The sequence below is a fragment of the Varroa destructor genome, unplaced genomic scaffold, assembly GCF_002443255.2.
Source record: "Varroa destructor unplaced genomic scaffold, Vdes_3.0 BEIS01000002.1, whole genome shotgun sequence".
Taxonomy (NCBI): domain Eukaryota; kingdom Metazoa; phylum Arthropoda; class Arachnida; order Mesostigmata; family Varroidae; genus Varroa; species Varroa destructor.
In genome coordinates, this window is record NW_019211455.1 from 29232664 (window position 1) to 29252513 (window position 19850).

At 48.0% G+C, this 19850-nt stretch overlaps 1 protein-coding gene and 1 long non-coding RNA gene across 13 annotated transcripts in view; both read left to right on the forward strand.

Annotated features, from left to right (window-relative positions):
- Positions 1-19850, forward strand: part of LOC111245819 (adhesion G protein-coupled receptor L1-like) — a 327353-nt gene that overhangs the window by 223453 nt on the left and 84050 nt on the right. The window contains exon 1 of one of the 12 annotated variants that reach the window (XM_086980771.1): positions 2145-4876. The exons of the other annotated variants lie outside the window; for them this stretch is intronic. Within the exon in view, the coding sequence (XP_086836897.1) occupies positions 4807-4876 (70 nt within the window). The 5' untranslated portion in view covers positions 2145-4806. Of the gene's footprint in view, positions 1-2144; positions 4877-19850 lie in introns of those variants that run through there. 12 annotated transcript variants of the gene reach the window in all.
- On the forward strand, positions 4885-12449 carry LOC147757638 (uncharacterized). Its single transcript, XR_015321701.1, has 2 exons — positions 4885-5451; positions 5736-12449. It is a non-coding gene; the product is annotated as an uncharacterized LOC147757638 (long non-coding RNA).

Here is a 19850-nt window from a genome sequence, read left to right on the forward strand (position 1 = left end):
TACATTTCAGGATTCCCTACCTACTATTCATCCGTAGCCATGACAGGTCTCTCTTTCTCGTTCTTTTTTACTCTTGCTTGTCCCAATCGGGCAGCAGGGCGAATTCCACAGCGCCCAGCCCTAGCGAGCGACGGCGCTCGCTTAGTCCCGTTTTTGTCTGCTGTGGTGAAATGTCGGACGAGGCGGTCAGGGCGGACGCTCGACTGCTGTGGCGGGTTTGGGCCACAGTAGTACAGCATATCCGCGTTTTAGCGTTGCTAGAGGTCGCTGGGTAGGTAGGTGGGTGTACCACTGCGTGTGCCGTCGACCGAAGCTGCGCCTGCATTCGTTCGCCGCGAACCCACCGTCAGCGTAACCTACTACGACACCAATTCAGGCCGAATTCGCATTAGAATTGTAAACTTGGCGCCGAGTTCTTTTGGTTGGTTCTGCCAGTTTTTCGTTCAGCCTCCGTTTGGTCGCTGCCTCCCTACTTCTTTCGGTTGCTTCTTTAGGATACGCGTCTGTGTGCTTGCACGAGCGGCTGGCTCGATGTGCTTCAAAGGTGCGCAAGCCAAACGATGCCACTGTCCGCTGTACTTTTTTTGCCAGACCGACACACTAGAGTCGTTCAAGGACCACGACTGAGGTGGTTCAAAAGACGCTACGAACTACAGCAGTCCGTGGCAGGGCAGTGATCGTCCGCTGTCCATTATCATGGACAGGATGTACAGGACCACTCGCAGCGCTGGTGCGGCACGGCCCACGGTACCGCGGAGAGACAAGTGGGAGTGGGATCTTGGTACGGGAGGGAATTGGTGTTTAATATAGTGCCGAGCCCTTTCGACGGCCGCTCCATTGGCGGGTGCGGTAGTCTATTTGTCCCCATTGCTTTTTGCGATGCAATGATGGAATTTATGCAGATGGTGTTTGCCCGGGACAAACAGTAGTGAGAGTGGCTGCTTCGACTTTCAAGATAGGCTCAACGAGTAGGAGCTAGGGCATCGGAACAGCGCAAAAGAGAAAGGCCAGTAGATCCTCCCTAGCCTAGTTTACCTGGCGACGAAGATAGGCCCCAATCGCAGGGCGGGTTTGTCCAAAGGTGTCCAAGTGGCAGCTACCAAAACAAATCGTTCTCAGGGACCTAAAAGTATCTAGGGCATAATAATGCCAGTATTGTAACGTGCAACTCAGCTACAATGTGGCAACGTATACATAGCACCATCCTATCCGCGTACTACATATTTGCTTTGACAAATAGAAATTCTACTATGGTAAAACTGATAGCGTAATTTTACCCAATTTAAATCACGATCCTTGGAAGGACAGTAAATCAACTCGCTGAATGTTGAGCAGTGGCAACAACAATAGCAGGAACGATCTATCGAAGTCCAGCTTGGGGTAGCGTCGTCGTCAATACGGTACTCATATACAAATGGTCACCTTCACCAATTTCACCCACGCAAATAGTTTGCAGGACAGAAACGAGAGAGCAACCCAGTCCGACCGATCGGTCTTCCGATCGTGGTTAAGCGGTAGACAAGATATTGTGTGGCAACGATGGCGTGCGCAAACCGTAGGCAACCCATATTCTTTCACCGATATTTCATTTAGAAACGAAATGCATGGCTAAAGTTGAGGTAGGTGCATTTGTCGAATAAGGAGCTGCTGTAGCAGCAGCCATAGAGGGGAAGCAGTAGCATCTATCGAGCAGCAAGTTTTGCTTGCGTCTGACCTCTGTCCGCAGCAGCTTGTTTAGCCATCCAAATTGAGCAGGTCGTAGGGTGTGGTTAGTCCTTCTCGTGCGGCGTGGGGGCAGCAGCGCTGGTTCCGAACGGACGTTGGTCGTTGGGATAACAAATCGATCGCCGCCGTCACCACCGCTGCTTATGCTGCGGGTACGACAGCAACGACCTTGTTTGCGCCCGTTTTTGCTTGCCCCGAATGTACCTGCAGCCGCTACAGCTGCCAGTGGTATCGCTGCAGCATCTGCAATAGTCTGTTTCATTCCGCTCGCTAGTTTCCAGTGTGTTTCTCCTTGTACCGTCCTATAGTAGTACTGGATGATTCGTTGGGGGCCGCCAGCGTTCTCGGCCCTTTGATGACGGGCGCGCCCACGTCAACTGAAAGGACTTTTTGCTCAGAGCGCCGTCAACTAGACGAGTCATCCCAGATGTATACAACGAATACAACCGGCTTTGGTGGCAGCCGCGGTGGTGGCGTCAAGGAGGCAGGAAACTGTTGCCGACGTCGCTGGTGGATTGCACTACTTTAGGAGATTGAAATCGCTCTTCTCCAGCGGCGCCAGTCAATAGAGCAGCCTACAAGGCCTTCTCCCTTACGTCTCACTCCCCTCTTTTGCCCCGTTTCCTGTCCAGGAGACTCACCGACGTTCGGCTGCCCAGGGATGGAATGTCCCTAGCTGAACGACAACCCACCGTTTGTGCTTCTTTCTACTCAGTGTGCCCGTTCGCGGCAAATGCCAGGCAGCAAACAGCCACCGTCAGACCAACGTCAGCCGACGTGCAGCGACTGCGGCGGCTGCTCCGACAACGACGAGACGTGAAGCGGAGCGATAAGGGCAGAGACGGAAATCTCGGAGATTTTGCTGCTTTCTTTCGAATGAGCCGAACGAAGGAACCGGCGGGTCGTAGGGAGATGAAACGACCAAGCGACTAGCCAACCAGCGAACGGCACCGTGCGAGCTGCAGCTTTAGCAGGCAGGAAGCTTGGAGGAGCTCAAAAGAATACGGGAAGTCGGGGCCAAGGGAAGGTATAGGCAAGAAGGGCAGAGGGAGATGAGATCTCCGGCGGGTAAGGGGCAGGTGGGGTCTCTTGATTTGCGACACAATGTCGCTTCTCGTTGCTGCTGCTGCTGCCGCCGTCACCCTCTTTTTTTGACTTGCTGGACGTCCGTTCCCTTCTACGCCACTTCAGCCCACTTACTGTCTCGTGCGTCGATATAGTGCGCGACAGGACGACAATCCTGACTGCTGCAACAACGATCCCTGGTACCAACAGCCCCCTCTTACCAAATACGTACGACCGAACGCAAACTTCGTTGATATCCTGCGCCTTTGCGAGTCCGGCATTTAGTCCGAATAAGCCTACTTTCTTTCTTCTGTGCCATGTTGTCTCTAAAACGATTCCGAGGATCCGTCTGTTCTTACCGCCAAAAGAGTAGCCATTTGAGACTTCACATAAGCAGGTATCACTTCCGAAAGGCAGCTGCTGCTATTTGTGTAAGCCAGATCAATGATCGTGGATTTTAATGAGTCAGTCATTCTATTTTGCGTGTTCTTAGGAACACATGTAGCTCTACATGGCAGGCAAAGTGATGGATAGAAATGTTTGCGAAAATGCAAGTTAACAGACCGATTTGAAATTAGTAGTGTGGTTCAATGTCGATCTCGCTTTTCATTGCTCGCTCTTCCCTCTGATGCCCCTAGTTGACGGATGACCAAAGTTGGCTTAGTTGCTGTTTGTGCTGCTGTCCCGTCGATGGCCCAGCTATCTCCTATACGTGTCTGTAGGTCCGTGTTGTAGTCGTTCTCGCTATCGTAAGAACATCAATCATAGAATGGGAATGTTTCCGCGAGATCGGAGCTACGTTGTTTGAGCATAGTGAAAAGCGCGCGCCAGCAAGACTAGACCAGTTTGAAGACGGTAGAGGAAGTAAGGACGAAAAAAAGTAAGAAAAAACAGTGTGGCAAGCAGCTGTGTAAGGGTTTGGACAGAAAAGGCTGGAGGCGGATAGTAGGGGAGTATCTTAAGAAGCCATAGAAAATATAATAAACCTCGATTCTTCAGTAAGATAGAGGACGGCGGAGGTGCAGCACTGCGCTTACTACTAATACAATGTTGCTTTTGCTTTGTGCTGTGAACCAGGATGAGCAGCCGATGCGCCGTCCTTGTCTTGGGCTTCTTTTGCTTTTCTCTTTTGTCGCTGCCGCTACCATTCCATTGCGGTTACACCGCAAAGCGGATGGAGTTCCATACGGCGGGCATAAGGCATCGAGCGAAAGCGATAGCTGGTGGTCGTTACGGCTGAACTAGTGCTAGTGGCAGCGAACAACGGACGAACTCACAGAGGAAGGAAAAGCTAATCTCATGACTCAGCGTAGACACTTTGAGACGCTCGAACCTACGCCTGTCGGTGGTTTCGCCAACCACCAGACCGAGCTGAGGTGCTCGTTCCTGCAAACACTGCTCCACGGTTCAAGACGAGTTAGAGGCTCAAAAAATGAGAGAGGAAAAAGAGCAGAGAAGGTGCGTGAAGAAGAAGGCAGTCTCTTACGGGAAATAGACGACCAAGAAGGAATGCGATGGACGTGTGCCTTCTCACCTACGCATCAGCTGGCAGAAGGACTTGGTAAAATTTACCCCGTACCGTTAGGGCGCAAGACAGCAGAAGGGCTAGAGGTCGGTTTTTTAGTAACCACGTGACTTGTAGAGAAGTGTTAGATGGGCACGCGTCGAGCAGCGTACGGCCTTTCCGAGTGAGTCACGCCTGACGAACGGAAAAGCAGAAGCAGCTGCTGACCAGCAAAAGCTTCAAATTGAAAGTGCAGAGAGAAGGAGAAACAGCGAGCGGGAAAGTGAAAGACACAAGTGGCAGAGCGCGGAAGGAATGGCTGTTGGATCTGACGACGCGGAGCTGCGTAAAGGCCTATAGTGGTGTGTAGGCCAAGCGCTAGGGTAACATTGGCTGTACCCTATAGTGGAACTGTTGCTTTTTTCCCCAACTGCTGTTGTGTTTGCGCGTCTGCTACTGCTGCACCCTAGTGTTATTGCTTCTTCACATAAACGACGAGAGCAGTAACGGTCATGGTGGTGATGGTGAAATTTCCGTGTGGTGATGTTGTATGCGTGAAGGAGTTGTCCATTCGGGCAAAAGGTTAGGCTGCGATGTGGTAGTATGTAGTTGTTGTGGAGCGTTCAACGTTCATCGCTCATGTTTTCTATTTCCTCTATGGTACGGTCTCAGCTGGTACTGGGAAAATGAGCTCTCTGTTCGTTCCTATTCGGGCTTGGCCTGGACGGTGCTCCTGTCTTTCTAGCGTTCATGGTTTAGGACTCGGTTAGTCGGCAGTAGCGGAGAAGAGGTGCTGTCGCTCGCTTTACCCTTCTTTCCATCTTGGATCGCTTTAGCCCAACTACATCAGCCGGTTGTTCCCACGCTTATATTTTGTGCTAGCGCGTACGATGCCGCCAAATTGAACCTTTCGAACAAACCTTATGCTTAGCCTTTCTAGTAGAAGAATGATGGAGCTGCACTCGGTTCAATCTAAACTCGTCAACTGGCCTGTGCTCGTAACTTGAAGTCGTATTTTATTAGTTAGCTTCGTATTTTTGTAACGACAACGATCTAAGCTTTGACCCCATTTCGACAAAGGTCTGACCTTGGTTATGGAGGAGATGAGGCCCTACGTGCGTTTTCATCAGCCACCTGCAGCAGACTCAAGCTTAGAGGTATTTCTAAGATGTCTTCTGAATTCAAAGGCAGGCTGGTCTATTTCTAGAATGTTCTCTGACTTCCAGACAGTCTACAGTGGCCTGTTAAAGCTTTGCTAAGCCTTTGCTTGGAACAATTAAATAATGTCGATAATGATGAATAGCCGATGTACTGCTAAAGCAAAAAAATAAACCGTAACACCAAGTATGAGTGAGGGAGAACAGATACGTTGCTCCGAGTAAAAATTGTGCTTTTGAGCCATGAAAACTAATATCATTCAATTTGTATCTCTGTGTTCCAGGTATGTACCTGAAAAAAAAACACTCATCGTTAATTCGTGACCGGTTAGTCGTCGTTGAAGTAGTGGCAGAAGTTACAACGGTTTTAATACATTTCCATATATTATCGAAGTCGGCTGCCAGTGAGTGCAGCGGTTGTCAAAATGCGTTTTCACATACTCGGGGGGAAGAAACTTCGTAAGGGTCTGCTCGTCCACTGGTTGAAAACACTCTACCCATCTCTGTACTATTAATCAGTTGATGACTTCAAGCACGAACAAAAACAGCCAGTAACGATCGTGCCTTGTTCAGCCTATCCTTTCGTTTCGCTTCCTTGAGTCCTTGTTGAGCCTTATATCACAGTCTAGACTTTTAACCAGGGAACCCATTGAGCTTCTTCTGGAGGTTGTCGGTGTCACGAAAACAAAGACGCCCAGGCATACGCGCACACATACCGTTTACTTAACAAGTTCTACTCTTTGCCTGCGCACAATACGTTCACTATTATTACTCAATACCTAGCTCCGTTACGGCCACTGGCTGACGAATCCATGAGTGATTCGACGAGAGACCGGTCTGACTGCTTTCTGAACTGACGGCCATCTAAAGCGGTTGCTGTGTCCTGACGCCCGACTTCCCAAGCGGCTCGACAGCAGGCAGTGTCAGGCTAACGTGGCGGTTCAGTGATAACAATGAGCAGCGACACTGGGTTAGCGGCTATATGTTAAGTTAGCAAGGTAAGCATTCTGTGGGACAGGATTAAAACAATGCAAAAAGATTACGTCATTTGTCGAAGAGCGGTAGTATACAATGAAGACGACACCATAGAATTAATTATATAAATTAGCGAAATTGCTCCAAAGGTGAAATAAGGCACATACGCTAAACAGCTCTGGCACGTTGTTTACATTCATCGTCGACCAAGTCAGTTGCTTTCGGCGTTGTCATTGCTATATTATGGTTATATTGATTCAGTATGCTGCATGCCTCCTCTTCTTCAACTTGCCATTTGTACCATCGCACACAATATGACTGTCTTAGTACTGCGCCCTTGCCCATTGGCATTCGTGGCAATTCCTCTTGTTCGTTTGGCCTGTCCCGGTACATATAGGACAAAGTGAGACCTTTATTTTTCAAGCAGACTCTCTGACAAACGCTCTTGTCACGGCATACATGTCCATATATCCTGTTCATTACTATACCGACGACCGGTTGAGTCAGAATTGTAAGAAGGCATGCGAACCTGTAAGTTGACTTGTACTATTTAAGTTAGCGTTGCTGCTTCTATTCATTCTTCATTTTTCTGGCGGATTTCCCTTCGCATATCACGTTAACAGCAGTAATTACAATTTGAATGTAAACCAGCTGTATATCGAAGTGCTATTGCGTTGTCGTCGGGGGCCACTTTGACACTTGTTTATTGTGGCTGCGTTTGCGCCCTTTGTAACCGGCCCGTTAGTATACTACCACCTGCGTCTATTGTTAGCCATTAACACAGTGCGATATGGTCGACTGTCTCTTGGCAGACGTCTAATCTTTCGTTGATAAAGACGATAAACGAAGTCAACAGGTAGCGGCAAAGGTGGCGGTAGGCGGTACCAGATCAGTGCAATAATATTGACATTTGCCTCCGATGGCAAAAGCGAAATCTGTATTCACGAAACTCCCATACTCCATCCGTCGAAAGAGACGCTTTTCCCCTATAGTAGCTGAACGAGCGATAATGATAACAGTAACGCTACCCGGCCATAAAACAAGGGGAATCGAGAGATGTTTAGCGAACGCGTTCGTAGGCGCTAGATCTTTGGGCCACAGTTTCTCCGAAGCCCTTATGCAGCGGTAGAACGTATTCGCTGCTATATACCTGTAGCGTTAGCAGAATAGAGCAGCGAGGCAGACGCCGATTTTGATAGTGGTTTTGATGGATGTAAAACCTAAGCAGACTAAGTAGTGACAGAAACGGTAAGAAGAACGCAGGCGTTCTACTGGTTACTAACTTTTTGTGTTGTTACTGTTGCTCATTACTAAGATATGTTCGATCAGTTACTGCAGATCTAGAGATGTAGCCTTTTTAACATAAGTCAGCTAGAGAGCTGACTAGGCATTATAACGTCATCTTTTTTTTTCTTCCTTTCGAAAACGCGTGTGCACTTAAAAAAAAAAATGTATGTGTATTGGTGGCAATTTGAGTATATATTTCTGTACACTTCATTGTTTTGGCATTTACTTGAGTCTTTACTGTCCGTGGCGACACTGTTTCACACAGAGAGGCCCCTACCATTGGTTAACCAGTGGGGTGCCTTCTTTTTCTTCAAAGATATAGACACAGAGCTTCTTCTCAACTCGACTGTATCCCTTCGGCTAGTGTTGGCTGGAGCACTGAACTGTGCCAGCTCTCGTGGTCAGGACAGCTAGAACGTAGTTGTCGTCGTCGGTACCGTACCCATAGACCAAACCAGCAAGAATATAAAAGTAAATATGTATTGTGACCGTCTGACGTGCTCTTCTCTCTTTGCTACATTGGTGTGGTCAGATCCAACCAACTCATCTGCTAGCCTTCGAAATTGTTCGGCCGTCCTTCGCTGCGGTGTTCCCCTCTGCTGGGTATAGTTAAATTGTAAGTGGACAGGGGTATCGAAAACGTAAGGGTTTCGCGGAAAAATAAAAGGGCATAGTCCTTTACTATAGACGGAAAGGCTTATACAGGGTGGAATGGCTAAGAGTGGTCGAGAATAGGTAGGCTCGAAAGAAAAAAGCCAACCTAAAGACAGCACAGATTTAAAAGCAAATCCTGTAAAGAAGGCGGCTTGTGGGGGTCAGTCAGTTGATGGTACGAGATGTTGGGGTTCGGTGGAATCACCGGTGGGATTCGAAGATTAACTAACCCTTAGAAGCTCGGCCCGTATCGCCCCAACCTATCGGTTGTCAGCGTATCGCAAGAGTCTTCGAAGTCCCTCGAAGTCAAAGGCGAAGTTGGTATGCTGCGCAAGGGAGGACAACGAATGAATGAAGCTACCAATGCTTGGACAGAGGCACGGGCTGGTGGATAAACCGACGGGTTCCTAGTGTACAGGCTGTGCTAAATAGGAATCATTTATGATTCGTTTCCAATACCGTCTATAGCCCGTCGTTCTCGCTTAAAGTGGCCCCCATTTTTCCTCCTACGGCGACCTCTACCTACGACGATCAAGACCCTGTCGACATTGACAGCGCATGAGGAGAGGTGAGTCTGCAGATCCAGTCATACCAGCTGCCAGGGTTTGTCGGCCGGGGCTTTCCGGGACTTTCTTTTCAACCTCTAAATCTTTGACAAGCCACTACTACAACCACTCGATAAATTCTTCCCCGCCGTTTTTGCAGAGAGATTGGTAAGGCTGACGCTATTGTTACCTTGGAAAAAGGTGAGATGCGGGTCCGATTAGGAGTTCTCACCAAACCTCACTTCGACACCCTCCTCAAAGAGATAATATACGCCTACCAATTTCGACATTATCTCATATTCAGATTGCAGGCGCAGTAGTAGCATCGTGCAACGATGTGAGAGCAGACGGCAGTTACGATGCTGTCATCCTCGTTGGTTAGCCGTGCACGGCCCGTAGCCAAAGAGATGGATGGACGGTTTTCCTTTCACTTCCCTCTTTGGTGCTGCTATGTATGCTTCTTCTAGGTAGGTAGATACTTTCCTGCCAATAAAACTGCCGAGGGATGACTCTGGCACTCTTAGAACAGTAAGTGTAACATATAATTTACAACGATGGAAATACGAACCAACGCTGCTTAGAGATTTATGTAGGACACGATTTAGCTATCGCGGCAACTCGTCTAGATCCAGGCCACTCTCTATAAGGCCGTAAGCGTCCCGATTGCCTTTGATAGGTCGGTACTACGCCAGCCGACACCCTATGCTCACGCACACTCAGCTACAGCCGGCACCGACTAGCGCCTGTGATGGTCTCACGTCGAAATGTCGTTTGGAACCTCAAGTCACAATGAGGGATGGTGAATTGATATCGATGGAAAAGGCTTCAATCGCGCAAACGGCACATTATCACTTTAGTAGCAAATTTTCACCGACGTTCGAGTATACGCGAAGCAGCCTAGAGAAGTCCACTTTTATCCTCGCTTTCTTTATTGCCTCTTACGAAGAGCATTTAAGTTTTTGGAAAGGAAAATGTTCTGTTTGCCGAAATCCGACATTCAGCAATGCATATTAGTTATAATTGCATTCATTGTAGTACGTTTAGTGTTGCAATCTTTTTTTGGTGCACTGCTTCGTGGGCCGTAGCATGGCCTTCGTAAAATTAACGTTATGTTGAACTACTTGAATTACGTTCAATTTTACGACAATTACCGATAGATTTTTGCTTTTCGAGACATTTAATTGTTTATAAATTTTTACCAAAGTCGAAACGGAAGATGACTGCTTTTACAGTCGTTTGGCCTATTAGCAAGCTAGACTAGATAGTTAAAGCTTCAGTCAGCTTCGTCGAATATCGCGACCCTTCTTTTCTTTAATTATCAGCCTATTCCTAAAATCTACCGAACCCTGTGTCCTAATTTGCCTACAAGTAGGCTATACCTCATAGACGTGTATAGGAGGAATTAGGACAGTTGAACTTACGATCTGTGCCCCTAGCCTTCATCATTGTTGCTACAGTAGCGCATTGTCTGGCTGATTTGTCTTTTCGGCTTTAAACGAGTGTGGGAGATGTGATAAGAAACACAACGCTCCAATGGCAGGAGCGCGAATAAGACAAGCAGCACGTTGAATAGGTTTTCATATATTGCCTGAATGGCAAAAATGTATGAAAACGCTAAAGATCTGGTGAGTAGAAAAAAAGAGTTGGGTTCGCCGTGTGATGGCTGTGCATCAGAAGTGCCACGAGACATCGCCATCATTGATGCAGCGGCCGCTGAAAAGATTCTTTTTTTAGTGGGTAGTTTACAGTTGACGCAAGAACAGATAAAGCGTGGCCGAGCTCGCCTCAACTATAGCTCCCGCCATTACCGAAGAGGAGATCCTAGAATCTGAATAGTGGTCGCAGTGGTAGGAGCACCGTCAGTGATAGGCTTAGCGGCTGGCTTCCACGAGAAGCTGACGATTACAATATATAACGTCGCAGCAACTATCGCTGAAGGATGGCCGGCACTGCTGGTGTTTTCACTTGGGAGCCTGGCAGTCTCCCTTGGGGGACCATGACAAACAGATATATGCACGCACACAGACGTGTTAAGTAACTCATAAAATGACTCATATTTATCAATAATAAACACTGTTATTACTAAACGCTATTCAATTAGCATTATTATTGCTAGATGTTACTAGTTTTTGCTGCGTATGACGCGAAGGCGCTGGCCAGCATCATTGCCCAGCAAGCTTATCGCGGCAGGCTCATGTACTATGAAATACTCATGAAATACCTCCATCTTAGTCGCCTGTGTCGTCATTGACGTCCTAGTAATAATGGAGCAGTATTCATTGCCCGTTCGTTGATTTTCGTGCACACGTTCGTAATGTTTGTGCGACCCCGTCTTCAGCCGCCGCCACTGCTGTCGCCCACGCTTCGATGCGTCTTCTAATATTCAGTGACGATTGTGTCGACGAGTACTACCAGCCACCAAGCAGAGGGGAATACCAAGAGGTTATGGTCACTCGATGCGATGGTGTCGCTGAAGTTGATAGCCACCACCGTTAGCCAAAGGCACCAGCAACAGACTTAATAGCAATAACGAGTTATTAAAGGGAAGCAAATTGTAATGTGTAATAAAGTAAACTAGGAGGAAGAAGGAATATTTTCTCTTACCATTTGCTTTTCATTACTATAAATGTCGAGCCACAAGAAAAACCATTTCGCTTCCTTTAGCCTCGCATACCGCATATGCCGTAGTCCCTCCTCTAGTGGCTTACAGATGGGTCATCTTATATGCATATGGGATGCTTTAGTACTTTTTCCTAATACGGCTTTTAGACGTCGGGAGTCACACTCAACAGCAGCCGACAGCAAAGACAGATCAGCAATTCGCAATCGATATTATTATGCAGGTATTTACTATACGATTCTCATACGAGGACTATCTAGTTGCCTTCCTGCTTACCTACAGCCCCTGCCACGTATCGTTAGCTTTACTGTAGCTTCCTACTACTAGTCTTTCATTCGTTAACAGGACGAGATTTGAGGCTGCTCTGGCCAAAATTATTGTCAGCCAGGGTTTAACTGAAGTAAGTCGCTTCCTTTCAGCCGATCAGACAGTGTTGTATTCGCGCTTCGAATTGCATTCTGATGTCCCGCACTCAGCCATTATAGTTAGAGATTTTAAAGATAGTTCTAGCCGCAAGCCAGCCCCCCGTTTCATTGGAGGCTTCGAAGAACTATCAAGTTGTACTTCGAATACAATAAAAATTAGCACGCACTTGCTGTACGTTTACACATGCCTAAATGGCTTCAACAGCTCATCTCCGACACGCTTTTACTATTGGAGCGGCGCTTTCTGCCAGGGGCAAGTGCCTCTTATAAATTTACGTATTATGTTGCATAAGGCGTCATTTGCTTACTCAATTTCGGCCGCCGGTGAGCGGACAGCTATTCCGACCCCCAATTTTCCTACATCTGCCGCTCAATATTTCCACCAAATATCTATTCATGCATTTGTTCCTTCGCTCAATAGATGGGCGGCATTTCCGCCGGAAACTGTAATCACCATGCAGGGGGCGGCTAGCGTTCCTTCAACGGTCCCGTTACTTCTCGTTAGGCTGTGGCAGCTAATTCCTACACGGTTAGTGCTGCTGTTGCTGGTCTTTCTGCATTTACGGTCTTTCGGCGCGAGGTGTGTTTCGGCCAAATCAAAAAAAGTTGCAGGATATACGCTGCAATTGCTACATTGGAATCAGTCCAAAATTAAATAACAGGGCGTTAAACTTATTTAGTAGCTACTGCTCGTATATGTTTGTACTTTGCAATAAATTGTTGTACGCATATTCATGTCTTGTTAATCTTGCATCGAATTGTTGATGCTGTTTATAAAACTTTTCCGAAAACTTCGTACGAACCTTTTACCTAATGTAGAGGATAACTATAAAATTGTATGTATTCATGGAAAGCAAAGCACGTTTGAGCCTGCTAGAGGTTGCTGTAAGTGATTTGAACTTCGGTCACTGTCCAATACATGCATGTACATACATAGACTCCAGTTCCGCATGCTGTTGCGAACAGAAGACTAGACAGTGTGTTGATGCTATTAGATTTATGGAAGAGAAACCTCGAGGTAAAGGCATGCTGTAAAGGTTGTAGGTCTTCCCGTCTCTTCTCCGATGACGGTCTGGGTGGCTTTGGTCTCCGAAGCTGTTTCTACCCCACCGGTATCTAGCAGCGACATTCACAACCTGACCGTGACAGTGTATCCGTGTCGTAATCGTCGTCGTCGTCATCGTCTTCCCTGTGCCTCGTCGTTGTTCAAGTTCTATAGGGCTCGGCTGCACAGTGAACGAGGCTCAAATGCGTATTATTCACGATCCCGATTCGGCCTGCGGCCAGAATACGGCTTTCTTTCGAATCGACCAAACCTGCTGCAGGCTCATCCAGCCCTTCCGCCTTCCTCCCACTAACCAGTCGCCGAGCCGATACCGACGTCCTAGTGAATTGTGCACTATCGAGAAACTGCTAAGGGAGGGCAGGCAGCAGGAGAAAGAGAAGGCAGACCCCTATGACAGGCTTGCTACCCGATGAGCTTGTCTGAGTTGGCTACGGCGAGCTCTCACTCTTATGCCTTGAAAAGCATAAGGCTGCGAAGAAGGCTGACATGTGAGGGACGATATGACACAGGGGAGTCACGGGAGCGATGGAGAGCCAAGACTTTAGGACACAGAAACATGCAGCAGTGTAGCGTTCTAGTGAAAATTCAAAATAAACGATGTTGTGGCCCTTTGGGTGCTGTCCTGCTGTTGCTTGGACCAGCTTGAACGGCACAGGAAGAGGGAGAATGACTGAGGCTCATAGGTCCTAGAAAGCCTTCGTTTGCTTTGCGTTCAAGCTCGGTTACTAACAACTCGTACTAGCATTTTCTTGCGCCCCTTACGACGCTTGCTAGCCTTCTGGGTAAACCGATACAGCTGTGTACGTGTATGCTATGACAGCGGCGGCTCGACCGACTCGACGGACCGTTGATATGCAATCGAATTAATGTTAATCCTCTGTCTACGTGCATCATGCCGTTCGTTGGCAGCGTTCGCCATGTTTGCGACCACGATTAATGCTGAGCGGCGGTTTATGTTCTTTTCTTTTTCGTTTCTTATCTCTGTGTTCGGCACAGTGTCCACTGTACCGTTGAATAGGCTAGAATGCACAGCAGATCTTTCCATGCCGTGAGCCCACTTGCTAGATTGATTCACCAGTCTACGTGCATCTACAGAACCTCAGCATATTTTGACGAGCTTACGATTGACTCGGAATGGACAAATCCGGATAATGTCTTTTTATCGTACTAAGTCCGAACTTAAGCGCGGTTTCAAATAATTTAGAGAAACCCACTCCATCAACATCATACGTGCAATCATCTTACTATTAGTTACATGCGCTGACTGTCTCTATCTAGTTAGCTACTGGCATAAAGGTAGTGAAGCACTTTTTTTCACTGTGAACTGGTGTAGTTTTCTCTTTTCGACGTTATTTAATAATGGTGGGTCAGTATGCCGGATACATACGCCGTATTTCTCTCGTCTTTTTCCCGATGCATCGGCATGGCCTCCCCGCGAATCAACATGATCTTGAATCGCGAAAGCTTCAATCGAGTTAATGAACGGGAATGACGTAAAAGCTACCATCCAGCACGGACTCGCCGGTTTGCCCGTTTTCCCCACCGCAGCCTTATCAAGCGACGTGCTAAGTGATGCCCGCAGTAAGCGAGACTGGCAGCAGCACCATTATGGCGCCAGCCATAGTGGCCCACCATCGCGCTCATGTGCTACTACCGCCGGTACGACAGCGTGTGACGGGTAAATGGGGTAGTTGAGGGGGCTTGGATCGATGGCGTTCTTTGTCTTGTCCTTTTTTCCTTTCTGGATCAATCCGCTTTGTCGTTTCTTCAGTGGCCGCCGCACTCGTGTGACGTTGTCTTCGCAGTGATGCCAGCCAACACCAGCAAAGCAGCCGCACCCACGAAAACGGGAAGGTTGGCAGGCAAAGCTGGTCGACTAGATGGCAGTCCGCCGAATAAGAGGCACGATTGGAAGCTGGCACGCCCGATAAAGCGGTCTGGTTGGCTGTGAGAGAGGGATTGGGGCTAACTGGGATAGGGACAGACCTGCCAGTCGTGCCGAGGGGGACTTGGCAGGACGTTGGAGTGGGCAAGGGAAAACAATCGAAGCGAAGCCGCCTCGCTTGGAGATCACAAGAAGCGACAGACAATCGCTGAGCTTCTCACTGTCCTACTTGTTTCCTGATCGTCCTCTTTTTCGCATTGGCGGCGGCGGCAGCAACAGCAGACGGGCAGACGGAGCTGGCTTGGGCTAGGCACCGATTTGGCTTGACTGGCACTAGCGGCAGCAGCAGACTGTAGCCGACATTTGCTGAAATGAATGGTCTGTCGGTGTGAGCCAGGCAAGAAATCGTCCGAAAGACGAGATCAATGCCAGTAAACGCAGCAGCGGCAGTAATAGTAGTGGTGGTTCTAGTAGCGGCGATGTGTTATTGGAACGATGAAGGACCACCTCGCTACGAGATCGACCTTTTTGCGGGATCTCGTTGTGGCAGCCTGTAAGGGCTGAGCTGTGCGATGTGTGTCGAAAAACTTCGAAAAATTCTTCTGGGGGCATCAATTCGCTATTCGTCAAGCATCAAACTACAAACTTCAAATTTACTCAGTTAAAGTTGGGTACAATACAATCCACACAACAGTGCATGCTTCCTTATGTGAAGACCCGAGTGAAAAACTAGTCGAGCTTTTAAGAATCTCCCTGCCTTCATGTTCACAACAGGGAATTGTTCCAGCTAGCCCCTTTTTCAAGTCCATTTGTCTACATGTATATCTAAACATTTATCCCCTAGTATACTTTGCGTTAAGTAACGCCCCGATACCAAACGACGCTGGACATTGACGTAGGCCCCAGCTGATCAGGCAACAAATGGCGAACTGGTGTACGATCGTCTTGAAAACCATCCTTGACAAGGGGCAAATCTATCTGTATGAGAATTAAGAAATCAACAATAAAAATAATAATCGCCGCATGGTTCACTAGGTAAAGCAATATAGCTTAGCAATTGGCTAAAATCGTCGAATCGTGCACAGGGATTATCGTAAATTCAATTTGTTACGTTCTACTACAATCGACCGTTGTATATGATTAGCGGCCGCAGCAGACACAGTGGCAGCTGGTACAGGAAGGTTTCACTTCGTGTCGTTGTTTCTGCTGGCAGCAGCGGTAGTGAGTCACTGCTACGTTCCCGCTGGGCCAACCATAGCAAAGAGAACACCCTCAATGGGCGATGCCGGCCACGCGGCTGCCTGTTGCCCACGACGACAGTGAGGTGCAAGGGCAGATCGTCGATGAAAGAACGAACATTGGTGTCATCGACAGTCACAGCTAAAGATTCATAGCACACAACAGGTCGACAGCATAGACCTGGGCGACATTGCAAATACGACGACTTCAGGGATAGCCACACAACGTTGTTTGCAAAAACAACGCATCAACGGTAATATACTACTAAAAAAAATATATTTTTTTTTAGTATTTATATATACATATACATACGGAACATATGAATAGACGAGAAGATGAAATAAGGACGAATCGAACTGACGGAATCATCGCACGTTACGTTATAGAAGGAGTGGTTGCAATCGTTGCGTCAGTGGTCACGGCATACTTGCCATGTATCAGTGTGTAAGCAGGTTTTCGGTGATTCCGTTACGGCCATATTTGCAATAAGAGAAAGGAAGAGAGAATCGTCATGTACTGGACATCCTGTCGAGGCGAAAATGCGATGCTTGTGCGAGTAGATTGTTTTACTTACCGCTTTCGTTGCCTTATACCTTCAACCCGGACGAGATTCTGTTCGTAAAGGCAGCCTGGCTGCCTTCGTGGTGACGATGGTGGTTGTTTGGGCCGTCGTCGTCTTTCTTGTGGGTTGGTAACTTGTATGAGGGCCGCATGACTCCTGAGGGACTCATACCAATGATGGATGGCTCCCATTCCGATTTCTGCCGAAGAGTCGAAAGGGAGGCATGAACTAGTGTAGTGGCAGACGAGAAAGAGATGGGGTCGCTCGCGGGGCATTCAGGCACCCTTCCCCAACCCCAAAAAATCCCTTGGCAGCCGACCGACAGCGTTTGCCCCTTCTGTACGCCCTCCCTGGCCAAACACACGATATCTGATCTTTAAGAGGGCCGAACATTGCAGTCAAATCGCCAAACACTACATATACTCACAACACATCCATCGTTCTCGCAGCTCTGAGAGAGATATATATGCAATAGAGAACTACCTGTAGTGTGGCTCTGCAAGACAAGACACTGGTGGGTTTTAGGCCAGGATATTGTCGCTGCGCTGTGTTAACGAGTCAACAGGCTTGTCCCCTGCGCCACCCAGCTGTAATATAAATGGCAATAACAACCTGTGCCACATGTAATAGCCTTGTGCACCACTACTGTCCATAATAGGACACTTCCGTAGTTTGACCTCCAGCTCTTTTCTACGCTGGTTCCTGGCTTTAACCATTTAACCCCTAAGGCATAAAGCCAACACAGCCAACGCTACGAAATATTACTACAACTAAACTATTAAAGCCGCTAGCGGTAATGCTGCAGCCGCTGGGTAGTACTGAACGTATGTTGTCTGAACTGCGTGGCACACAATTCGACGAAAACCACGAACCACGACGGCGTAGTAGCTTGCGGCCCTTTTCACGTTATATGTTTTCTATGGACAAGCAAGACTACACATCGGGGCTTCTGCGGTTGATAGCGAACGATTGAGCGACTGAGGCGACTAGTGAGTAACAAAGCGAATGGCAGAATACCGATATATAGAAGCAAGACGGTATAACGTGGGATAGGGTACAACTGGAAAGTAACATATGTAGGAATAGATGGTGGAACGCTACGAGAATAGCCTGAAGAAAGAGCGGTGCGCGCTACTGCTATTGCTGCTTTAGCAGGGTTTTCAACCTTCATGGGCTACCTTTGCCTGCCTGTGGTAGGGGATAAAATAGCAGGGGTTTTACCCTATAACTGGCTACGGAGGTCTTTTATTCTCTGTCTTGTACTTTTTTTTGACTCAACTAACGAATGGACGGGGCCCATATATTCAGCGGATAGTTCTAGGCAAACTTCCGAGCCTCGCTTTCCTCCTCCTCGTTTTTCCAGCCTTTTTAAACTGGATCTTCTCGGCTTCGCCCTTACTCGCAACTTACTCCTTTGCTACACAATTTGCTTTCCTTTATTTTACCGCCATACTGTCGCCGCCCTGTGCACTTCCATTTGAACTATTACTGCTATATCCAGAAGTGGTAGCGGTCTTGGTCGTCCCTGTGATCATGTAGGCCACCCATACGTACAGTACTACGTGGCTAGACTGATGGCCACCTTACTCTACCATTTACTTACTGATTTTACTGGTTTAAGCGCAGCTGTTCCTCTCACAAATGACGGTGTATTGTCGCCAGTCAAACTTCGATCTCGGGATTGATATAGGGTTAAGCTGTTTGCTCTTGTCTATTTAGTTTCGTCACGTCAAACCATTTTTGCACCTCCCACTTCCCGGCCACAATCCTGTAATGAGTGTAACTAGGCACGAGGTGTTGTTGACCTTTGGTTCCTCCTTTCTATGCCTTCGCTATCGCCGTGATCGTGTCGTGTCCTTATTATTATTATTATTATTAACACATTGTCGGCTCGCCTTACTCACTTCCTGCGACTATTCGTGACCTGTTTTCTTGCGAGACTGCCAGACGGGGAGAAGAACCAAGTAAAGGGATAATCTTACCTTTTTCCTCTGGACGAGCCTTTCGTCCTAGACTGACTTTCACAAGGTTGTACTCCAGGGAACAGCAGCGCCAAAAGCAAAAGCGTTGCTCTTCCAGCAAGCACTTGCGCTGCACGATTGTCTCCTTCGGATCTGATCGTAGTACGTATCCTGGACCGGGTGTTTGGTACACCCTTTGTCCTCTTCCCCACACTGAGGTTACCGGCACTACTATGTGAGACGACTTTCACATGTCACCCACGAGGCCAACCTGGTCGATACGACACGACTCGTTCCCTCAAACCTCCTCCTCATGGACCGCATGTCAGCTTTGTTATCAGAATGCGCTGCTTACTCACGCTTCATATGCTTAACCGATGGCAGCACCAAGGATGTCGTCTAGCGGCTAGCTAAAGCTTGTTGATATGATTAAGTTTTGTCGTAAAATGATGTCATAAAACATGTCGAAAAGGAGACCAAGATAGCATAATTCTAACAGTTCGTGACTAGCCAGCTCCCTGACTGGTTGCTTACTAATTGCGCTGTCGTGCGTTATTTGTCCCCACCGGTTTCGGTCTCGTTTCACCGCCAGTTCCGTTAAGTTCTGTCGCACATGGATTTTTCCCCCGTGCATCATCCGGCAAGCTGATCTGGCCGTTTTGTTATTATCAACCGTTCCATAGCGTGGTGAGCGGTTTTATCCGCAAGCAGCAATGCTGTTGCTTGTCCCTGCCAGCAGCGGATCCCGCCCGCACCACCAGGATGTTATGTCGACAGCGTCCTGTCGTGTCCTGATTCTGCAAGATTCGGTGCTTTGGATTGCCTTGGCTAGCACGATGTTCGAGCGCGTTGTGCTTGTGTCATATAAATAATATAAGTCATAATAAAAGAAAGCAAAGGAGGGGACGGGCCGCAGAGACGGCGGGTGTGTGACAACCCGGCCGGGCATGGCGAACAGTAAGGACGCACCGGAGCCTTCGTTGTTAGTATCCCTTGCCGGAAAAGTAAAGTGGTCTTTAGTTGGGCCATTGTGTGCACTATCATGCAGTGCTGGCTTCTATGGCCGCAGCAGCAAGATAGCACCAGGATATCGTACCAAATCGGCAGAAGTTAGCAACATACGTTGAAACGGTCTAACCAGCGCTTTCAACATCATGGGGTGGGAGAACGGTCTCTGCTC